This window comes from Carlito syrichta, unplaced genomic scaffold, assembly GCF_000164805.1.
Source record: "Carlito syrichta isolate Samal-C Ts95f unplaced genomic scaffold, Tarsius_syrichta-2.0.1 Scaffold79433, whole genome shotgun sequence".
NCBI classification, from domain to species: Eukaryota; Metazoa; Chordata; class Mammalia; order Primates; family Tarsiidae; genus Carlito; species Carlito syrichta.
This window is the reverse complement of record NW_007023529.1, coordinates 188,737-199,715: the sequence shown is the minus strand read 5'-3', so window position 1 is coordinate 199,715 and position 10,979 is coordinate 188,737. Positions and strand designations below refer to the sequence as shown.

Below are 10,979 nucleotides of genomic sequence, written 5' to 3'. Positions count from 1 at the left end.
TGCCCCAGAGTTTCTTATCTTCTGCTTTTGCAGTTAATGTTTAAACCAAAGGTGGGACTTTGCATTTTGCTCTATTTAACCAAATAAGAAATTTTCCTGGACAGTTCATACCTTTAATGTAGAAACTACCATGTGTAAATTATATTAGAAGGTAATAAGACAGTTAATTAAGATACATATGGGAGAATCAAAACTGATGAAGTTGGGGGTTTCTAGATATTTCAAAATGTATTTAGACTTGTCATTACCATCATATGTCTTGCATCAAATCAAGGAGTAGTTAGAGTTGATTTTAAAAATAATTTTACCTCACAAGTTTCTTCCTTTTGACTACCAAATTAACTCCCTTTCCCACATTTCTCATTTTTGCCTCTTATAATCACCATTGTCCTAGTCTTTTAGGCCAGAATATTCTTTGACTCTTTCCCTATAGTTGCTCACCAAATCGTAGAAATTCTTCAACTCTTATTTCTTACTTTTCTAATTCATTACATAGGCAGTTACTCTAGCTATGCAAATTTCTGTGTTAATTACTCCCACTGTAATCCATTCTGTACTTTACTGGCATGTGATCTTTTTTTAAAAAAGTTTTTTAAAAACTTTTTTTTTTTTTTTGAGTTGGAGTCTCACTCTGTTGCCCAGACTGGAGTGCAGTGGCCACTCCCAGCCACCGGAGCCTCGACCTGCTGGGCTCCGGCAATCTTTTCGTCTCAGCCTTCCAAGTAGCTGGAACTACAGGCGCGCGCTACCACACCCAGCTAATTTTTGATTTATTGTAGAGATGAGGTCTCGCCAAGTTGCCCAGGCGGGTCTCAAACCCGCGGGCTCAGGCAGTCCATTCACCTCAGCCTCCCAAGGCGCGGGATTACAGGCTGAGCCACTGAGCCCGGCCTACATCACTTTTTAATCACTGTTCTTCAGAAGAATCTTTAAGATTGAATCTAAGCTTCTCAGTTAATCATTAGAGATCATGTAATCTAGCCCTACTAGATTTACATTGTTGTTTATTTCTTGTGTTGCCCCTCACTGTGATCTTTCAGATGAAGTTCTTGGCTTGCATGCCTACCCCTCCTCAATAGATGCGTACTTTCACTCTTCTTGTTCTTGTCAGATTGGCCTAGCTAAATGCTATTTTATTTCTCCATGGTATGTTGCTCCTCAAATACCTTAAGTTCCTCAACACGCATAAACTATTACCTTCTCTGAAAACTCCATTCCAAATTGATCTCTGTTGCTTAAGCTTCAGTTGTATTTATTTATGTCTGTGCCACAGAAATGATCATTTTGGTTTTGTTGCTTAATAATCACATAAGGCTTTTTCTTTCAATAAGATTGTGCTTCTTGATGGCAAGGAATATAAAGTAGTACTGGATTATCCACAAACTGATTGACTTGGCTTGTCCTGGGTTCTTTAATGTGTAAAATAATTACAGTTTAGAATTGTTGTTTTTTAAAATTGATGTTATTGGGAGAAGGCAAACATAAAAATTCTCTGTTATAATTCATCCCATAGGAAACGCTTTTCTAAGGAGAAATGAAGAAGAAAACTGTATATACCCTAAATGTGGGAAATAAGGAGTATGAAGATACAGAAGGTAATTTTAATTTTTATAAAGTTTATTGAAAACATATTAGTGTTTCCAAACTGTTCACTTATGTACATTTCAAAATACACAAGGAGTTTTTTGGTTTTTACTTATTTTTGTTCTTAAATTCTGAAATAGCTGCCTAAAAAGTACACACATTCTTTTTTTTCCTCCTGTGTCATATTTTTGGTTGATAAAGGTTTTTTGTTTATTGCCCTGTTTCCTTTTCTGCTTAAAGTTTTGCTGTCTACTGGTTTAGGGGTTACTGCTTCTGTTTTTGTTTTAAAGTTAGCATTGATATTTCTTCTCCTTCTAAAGTTAATTTAATCTTCACTGCCAACAAAGAACCTTAGAACACTTTAACTCTGGTTTACTTTTGATTTAAGTTATAGTTTCATTATTTTGATTCTTTTAAACACCACAAATTAGATGATATTTTATGCAGACAGTGTTTGCTTCAGTTTATTCTTTACTCATTTCCTCTTTCTGAAAAAAACCTTGTTTTTTTAACTTAAAAAAAATTTTTTTTTAATTTTAAAGATATGGGGTACAATTCAGGATTAGGTAGATAAATAATCTTCTTACAGGTAAAGTTTGGACCTCCCCTTGGTTCCTGCTCCTGCTTCGCCTGGTTTGAGATCAGGTATCCTATTGATGTTATGTGCCATGTGGTGTCTCCTCCCTCCTCCTCCCCCTCCCTGCCCCCAGCAGTGCCTACTACTGCCAGTCCCTTTCTTGTAGTATTTTGATAAATGTTCAGGGTCTGCTTATGAGTGAGAACATGTGGTACTCCTTTCTTTGTTTCTGTGATAGATTACTGAGTGTGATAGACTCTAAATCCATCCAGGTTGCTGTGAAGTCCATAATTTTGTCCTTCTTTATGGCTACTTAATATTCCATTGTGTATATGTACCACATGTTTTTTTTTTTAATCCAGTCCATTTTTGATGGACAGCACAGTTGGTTCCATGTTTTTGCTATTGTAAATAATGCTGCAATAAGCATGCATGTAAGATCTGGCACAGTGGCTCATTCCTATAATCCCAGCACTTTGAGAGGCCGAGGTGTGAGGATTGCCTGAGCCCAGGGGTTCAAGACCATCTTTGGTAACTTGGCGAGACCTCATCTCTACAATAAATCAGAAAATTAGTTGGGTGTGGTGGCGCATGCCTGTAGTTCTAACTACTTGGAAGACTGATGCAGAAGGATCGCCTGAGGCCAGCAGGACGAGGCTGTGGTGGTGGTGAGCATGCCACTGCACTCCAGCCTGGGTGACAGAGTAAGATGCTAACTCAAAAAAAAAAAAAAAATGCGTGTGCAGGTATCTTTTTAATAGAATGATTTAATTTCCTCTGCGTATATTCCCAGAAGGGGGATGGCTGGGTTGTATGGAAGGTCGATTTTTAGATGTTTTGGGAATCGCCATACTGTTTTCTGCAGAGGTTATATTAGTTTACACTTGCACCAACAATGTGGAAGTGTTCCCTTTTCCCCATATCCTCTCCAGCAACTATTGTTTTTTAGTTATTGATGATGGCCATCCTGACTGGAGTTAGCTGTTATCTCAGTGTGGTTTTAATTTGCATTTCTTTGATGATTGGTGAGGCTGAGCATTTTTTAATGTATCTGTTGGCTGTTCATATGTCCTCTTTTGAGAAGTGTCCATTCATATCTCTTGCCCACTTTTTTATTTGTTTGTTTTTTCCTTTTGGCACATTTGAGTTCCTTGTAGATCCTGGATGTTAGGCCTTTGTCAGATATAGAGTTGGCAAATATTTTTTTCCCATTCTGTGGTCTGTCTCCCCGCTCTCTTGATGGTTTCTTTTGCTTTTCAGAAGCTTTTCAGTTTGATGAGGTCCCACTTGTCTATCTTATCTCCTGTGGCATGGGCATTTGGGATTTTGATCAAGAATTGGTTGCCTAGTCCAATTTCCATAAGAGCGTCTCATGAGTTTTCTAAGATTCTTATAAAATCTTGTTTCTTTAATGAAGTACTATTGGTAGTAAACTCTAAGTTTTATATCTATTTTATCCTCTTGTAAACCATTCAAAGGTAGTTTTACTGGGTATATCATTTGGAATTGATAGGGTTTTTTGTTTGTTTTTTTTAGTTGAGGTCACACTTTCTTGCCCAGGCTGGATGGCAGTGGCATGATCACAGCTCACCTCAACCTCAACTTCTTGGTCTCAGGCAATCCTCCTGATTCAGCCTCCCACGTAACTGGGACTACAGGTGCATGCTGTCACAACAAGCTAATTTTTTATTTTTATTTTTGTAGAGAACGAGGTCTGGCTATTTATATTGCCCAGGTTGGTCCTCAACACCTGGGCTCAAGTATTCCTCCTGCCTTGGCCTCCTGAAGTGCTGGGATATAGGTATGAGCCACCATTCCTGGCCTAGCACTTTGAAAATATTATTTAACTATTTTCTATTTTTTTTCTTGCTGTCTACAGTTCTCTTCTCAGTTTAATTGTCAGTCTCCTGTACACAATCAATCTTTTCCTATTTTCTGCTTTTAAGTTCTTGTTTTCATCTTTTATGGTGTACAGTTTTGCTCTATTGCTTCTAGGCATAGATTATTTTTATTTCTCCCATTTAGCATACAGTGTGTTTCCTTTATCTGATGGTTCATATTTTTAACTATTTCCCAGCCATTACCTCTTTGTTGCCTCTCTCCTTAATTTTCTTCTGGATTCAATTAGAATGTTATTACTTTCTCTAACTTTATTTCTTAGCCTCCCTTTCACAGGTTATATCTCCTTTTATGTCTTCTAGAGTCTAGCTAGTTTCCTCAAAGTTGTCTTCCATTTCACAAGAATTCTTTTCTTCTGGATTGAATCTGCTGGTGTTTGAAATTTTTGATATTTGAGGCCATTGGATTTCTGAATTTGTTTCTACTGCTTTTCACTTAAGGCAGCTTATTTTCTTAGCTTTGGTAATGTTTGATTATGAGCTCACATTTGATAAATTTAATCTATGGAATTCTGAAGGCCTAATTTATGTTTTTTCCTCCACTTCTGCTCACTCTGTCACCCAGGCAGGAGTACAGTGGCACAGTCACAACTCACTGCAATCTCAACCTCCTGGGTTCAGGTGATCCTTCTGCCTCAGCCGTCTATGTATCTGGGACTACAGGTGTACACCATCATGCTCAGCTAATTTTTAAAATTTTTTAGTAGAGATGAGGTCTCACTATGTTACCTAGGCTAGTTTTGAACTCCTGGGCTCAAAGCAGTCCTCTAGCTTGGTCTCCCAAGTGCTGGGGTTACAGGCAGAGCCACTGAGCCTGACTTAGGTATTCTTTTCTATAGAAGATGTGTATTTGCTTTTTCCTAGACCTATGCTGGGACTACTTGAGCCCCATTTAAAAGTCTTTGCTTAATACTGGAATTTGTCAGGATAAGTGTTCCTACCTGGGGTGGTCCTAAGGCTTAGTCTCCAGATAGGAGTACTAGTGTGGACATTTGGTCCCAGGATAATTCCAACTTTTCCATTTGCTTGCTATGTACTGTTCATATTTCAACTGACCATTCCTTTATTTTTATGTTAAATTTCAGTGTATCTTTTATTGGCTAATGAGCCAGAAATGCATACTTTTGTATATGTTGATTACATTGTTGGTGAGAGTGTAAATTAGTAGAAATCTTAAGGAGAATAATTTGGCAGTTACTTATTCCTATTACAAATGTATATATACATTGATCTAGCTGTTCTATTTCTTTAGGCATTTATCCTACAGATATATTGTGAAATAGCTCTACTTTTTCATTGTAGCATTGTCAGACATTCTCAAAGATTGAAAACAAGCTACAATTCATCAATAGATTTTAATAAAAGAAGCAGACCAGTGTGTATAGTGTTCTTTCATTTGTGTGAAGAAAGGGATATGGAAGAACATGTATTAAGATTTATTTTTCTGTGTCTTGGAAAAAATCCTTGGAAGGACCCGAAGCTTGGCAGTTGTTACTTGTTGGATTGGGTAAAGATGAATGGATGGGGATACATTTGAGTGGGAAATTTACTTTTAAACTTTTGAACCGTGTAAATATTGCTTATTTTTAAATGAAGTTAGTGAATATTTATTTCAATTCTCTTAAAAATTATAAGAAAGCAAATTCTGAAGGTATTGGGCTCAATAGAAGTATGTTACAGTGTATCTAAGATCTAATTACTTTGTAGTTGGAGGGCATTTTAAAGTATCTAGTCCACTCTACTCCTAGAAACACAAGCTATTTGGTCTGGAGAATTGAAAGCACATATGGCTGTCTTTACAGGTGAAGAAAACAGAGATAATACTTCTACCACTGGTTTGGTGTATAATGAAGCTGACAGATGTCCAATATGTCTTAATTGTCTATTAGAGAAGGAAGTTGGTTTTCCTGAAAGCTGTAATCATGTCTTCTGTATGACTTGTATTCTTAAATGGGCAGAGGTAAGTCTGAGAATAAGTATTAAACATAGTTGATATATGAATATATTTTAATTCCCTGGCATGATTTCATTTCGCTTAGTCTAAAGGGTTGATACTGCCTTTCATAAATTATTTCACAGTAATGTATTTTCTTCCTACTTTGGACAAATTTTCTTTTATTATTCAAATACTGTCAGTTGTTTTACTCTGATTTTCTTTTAGCCAACTTTTTATTTTTTTACAATTAAGGCAGTTTAAATGCATCCTTTAAAAAAAAAAAAAAGTTAAAACTTTATGGGAAGAATAGATCAAATGATTTTTTTTTTTCTGGTAGAAATGTAGTAATTTCTCTTCAGTGTACTTGACCTTCCTCGGAGAATATCTGTTTACTACTACTAACACCTTCTGTCAGCATTTTGTTTTATGTTTTTCAGAGAATTTTCACATAGGTTATTTGATTTCTTCTTAATGTCAACCTTATGGAGTAACCAAAGCAGACATAATACTGACCTTCCATTTTACAGATGAGGAAACTTAGATTTTATATTCTATAACCGACTGAGATCTCATAGATTAGGAGGCAGAAGTGAATTTAGAACTACAGTTTCTATTTCCTGTTTTTTATTTAGTATGAACTGATTTCAGAGTGAAAGATATTATTGAGGTTCTTCATAGGTAGTGAATGATTAAGAAACAGGACATTTTGGACTTTTAATAAATTATGTTGACTCATAAAGTATTTGGGCCAAATCCTTTGAAATAAATAAAAACTTGTTATTCATATTCATGCTATATTTTCTGAGTTGAGAATTTTGTCAGCATGTAAAAATTAATAAAGATGATATATCTTAAAAATATTTATAACATTAGCTACATTCAAATTGTTTGATGTCCCTAAGCATATTGAAATGAATTGCATATTTCGTCATTGAGGTTTTTCAGAGTTCCATGTTTTACTTATAGTTTCATTAATAATGTGGAAAGGAGGACATAACTATCTGTTGACTCTGTGGCTGAGTTCTGAAAGGAAGGAAGAAAAAAATTGTTATATCAATTGAATTCATAATAGTATACAAATAAACTGTTTTATTGTAGATTAAAATCTAGTGTAGATTAAAACTGATCTTTGACAGAAAGGAACATTAAGAGTATTATCCTGTGATTGGGGAAAATGCAATCCATTTGAATTTTGTTAATTAGTAAATCTCTGTATTTATAGGATCATTGATTAATGAAATAATGCATATTTTTCTCTGCCATCCACCTAAAGATTTTATCTATAATGAATATAGTGAGCCTTGGTTACTTTGTAATTAAAATTTTTTAAGAAGGGTCAGGTGTGATGGATCATACCTGTAATTCCAGACATTTGGGAAGCCAAGATGGGAGGATTGATTGAGACCAGCCTGGGCAACATAGCGAGACCTTGTCTCTACAAAATGTAAAAAAAAAAAAAAAAAAAGGCTGGGTATGGTGGCACTCGCCTATAGTCCCAGCTATTCAGGAGACTGAGGCAGAAAGATCACTGAGCTCAGGAGGTCAAGGCTTCACTCAGCCATGATTGTGCCACTGTATTCCATCTGGGGTGAAAAACTAAGACCCCTGACTCAAAAGAAAAAAAAGAAAAAAGGATTTCCTTCAGATAGAGAAGGATTATTGTTGGATTGATGGACAGTTTCAATACATGCTTTTCATAAGATTATATTAGGTGACCATGTGATTATCAAAGATTATTCAACTTAATCTGAAAATGTGTTTTTCTCTAAGGAAAATCAGAATGTATAAAGTAGATACAGTTTTCCACCCCTCGTGCATCTTTCACACAAATATAAGCTTTACTCTGATGTACATGCTTCAAGTTTTTCTAGGGTATGTATCTAGAAGTGGAATTGCAGGGTTTTAGATTATGCACGTATTCAATTCTACTAGACAGTAGTGAACTTAGCTATACTTTTAACTCGTTGAATATCTTTAAGTTGAAAATACTTTATATACATAGCATTACAGTCAACACCTTTCTTGCAAGTAATATTTTCCTTTTTTTGTTATTTCTTTGGCTATAAACATTTTGTTGAAGCCAAATTGCTTTTCAAAAGAAAGTATTTACGTACTGTACTACTATCATAAATTATGATGCCAGGTGAGCAGGGAGGAGTTGTGGTATTCTTTAAACAAAAGCAATTAATGTTTAAAGGAGAGAATAGACAGAACATTCTGATTGTTTCATTGTCCCTAATGGAGATAGCAGTTAAATAAACCTTTAAATTGAGCCAGTAACACCAGCTGGGCTTGGTGGCTCAGCCTGTAATCTCAGCACTTTGGGAGACCGAGGCGAGTGGATTGTCTGAGTCTGCGGATTTGAGACCAGCCCGGACAACATGGTGAGACCTTGTCTCTACAATAAATCAAAAATTAGCCAAGCATGGTAGCACACGCTTGTAGTTCCAGCTACTTGGAAGGCTGAGGGGAAGGATCATTGGTGCCCAACAGGTTGACACTGGGGTGACCATGAGCGTGCCACTGTACTCCAGCCTGGGCGACAGAGTGAGACTCCAACTCAAAAAAAAAAAGTTGAGCAGTAACAAGAGGGCAATCATCTACCAATAAAATTGCCGATAATAAATTAGAAATGAATACTGGCTAACAAAACCACTTAGGCTTTAAAGTAAAATTTCAATTTGAATATTTATTACTGTTATGAAAATTAGGTCTATTTTTAAGCATATAAGTGTTTTGACAAATAGAATCAGATTTCATAATCACAAGTTTTTTAAAAAATCATTATTATCCACTCATTTTCTTCAACCTCTTTCTGTATAAAAGAGAGGTATATGGTTTACTTTGGATTTAAGGATTAGGAATAAGTGTCTATCTAATGGATCATATATTTTTTCATTTAATTCACTGTGTTAATGTTTATTTTATATACAAGAGGATTCTGAACTCTAGTGATTTGTTTTCATATACCTCAAGGAATAGCCTGAAGTTGCAATAATTTCTAGAAATTGGGCTGGGGGTGGTGGCTCATGCCTGTAATCTCAGCACTTTTGGAGTCTGCAGCAGAAGGATTGTCTGAGTTTAGGAGTTTAAGACCAGCCTGGGCAACATAGTGAGACCTCGCCTCTACGCAAAAAAAAAAAAAAAGCTAGGGTCAGGCATGGTAGCGCATACCTGTAGTCCCAGCTACTCAGGAGGCTGAAGTGAAGGATTACCTGGGCCAGAAGATCGAGGTTGCAGTGACCATTGCCATTGATTGTGCCATTGCACTCCAGTGTAGGTGACAGAGTGAGACTCTGACTAAAATTAAATAAATAAATGCAAAATAAAAAATCAGCATACCCTTATAAAGAGTAATTTCATTTAAAAAAGCAAAAATTGATTTATAGTTTAAATTTTTATTTTATATGTTTACTTCTAGAAGAAGAGTAAAAATCAAAGTGAGATTTACAGTGATTGGAAACCTGCATAATAATAAAGCAACAAAATGCATTCAGGATCATCTTTCTAGACTTCTATGTCTTTCTGAATTTTAGCTCTGCTCTCTGATAGTTGTACTCAAGGTTTAGTGATTCAGAATGGATAGCAAGCACCAAAAAAGGACCATTTATGTATTTTCACCTTAATATTTTAGGCATTGATGAAGTTCTTACAAACACTGGTTTCCTAAAACCAGTGTTTAGAAAAGTTAAGGCATATTATACTCTAGTATACTTATTTTGGACACATTCCTGACATTTTTCATACTTTTAAAATACTTATATTCAAAGTAACAGTTTCAGTCTTTTCAGGGTCTAAAATTTTAATTCTGTGGTAATTTAAAGAAAATTGTATAAGGACTTTAAAGTGATTTAGGTAACTAAACTTCTGTAGTCTTCAGATATGTCATAGAATACAGTTTACTTAAGGCAGAAAAATTCAGGGTAATAGAAACTGTGCTGACCTCCATGGCCCGTAACCTAATTGCCTCCTTTAGGGGCACTTGAACAGATTGATATTAAGCATGTTCACTGTGACAATGTTTAATTTCAAGGAACTCATAGATGATAAGCCTATTGATTTTTAAAATAATGATGATGATATAGAAATCAAATATTGAAAAAGACACAGTTGACACTTAGGGATGGTGTATATTTTTGTTAACGTAAACCATCACTAATAGAGCTGAGAATCTGAAATTAAACAAAAGAAGGCCTTTGAACTGATAAAATATGTATAGATTCAGTATACTAAAGTATATCAGCTGTTCAGTTCAAAAGTTGTTTATTTTGCTGATACTCTAAGTAAAAACAGAATCTAAACTTATTGATGGTTTTTAAACTTACATAAGTTTAATCTTGATTATCTGAGTTTGTACATTTTAAGTTATTGAAATGATAAAGGCTAGAGAAGTCTGGCACACAGACAGTGGCAGTAACAATTGATTGTAATTATGATTTCCTACAAACGATACCTCCAACACACAAACACACATTAAGAAAATAGGATTTATGAGTTTGTACAGTTGCCAAGAAGTGGTGAATTTTGACCCTTAAAGGGTTAAGGTTTGGAAACTTGGAAGCATTACATGTTTAAAGTATATAATAGTTTTTACTCTGTTTAAGAAGACCTGCAATATATGTGATTAGGATGTTCTTGATATCTACTGGGGTTATTTTTCCTTTTAAGTACTTCTAAAAATGTGATTAGTTTTCCTATTGTAAATTTATCCTCCCTCAACTTATTTATCTAGTCATCCATTTTGAATCAAATGCTGACAACTTTAGCTTAAGAATGTAAAGTTATTGAACTCAAAATTGGGTCGGGCACAGTGACTCATGCCTGTAATACCAGCACTTTGGGAGTAAGACAGGAAGATTCCTTGAGTTCATGAATTCGAGACCAGCATGGGCAACAAAGCAAGACATCATCTCTACACACACACACACACACACACACACACACACACACACACACACACACACACACACACACACACACGTGT

At 35.4% G+C, this 10,979-nt stretch overlaps 1 protein-coding gene across 1 annotated transcript in view; it reads left to right on the top strand.

Annotated features, from left to right (window-relative positions):
• The first annotated feature begins 1,511 nt into the window (after positions 1-1,511).
• The window catches only part of SCAF11 (SR-related CTD associated factor 11), a 51,449-nt gene continuing 41,981 nt past the window's right edge, over positions 1,512-10,979 (top strand). The window contains exons 1-2 of the mRNA XM_008054635.2: positions 1,512-1,595; positions 5,862-6,019. Coding sequence (XP_008052826.1) covers positions 1,535-1,595; positions 5,862-6,019 — 219 coding nt within the window. The 5' untranslated portion in view covers positions 1,512-1,534. The remainder of the gene's footprint in view (positions 1,596-5,861; positions 6,020-10,979) is intronic.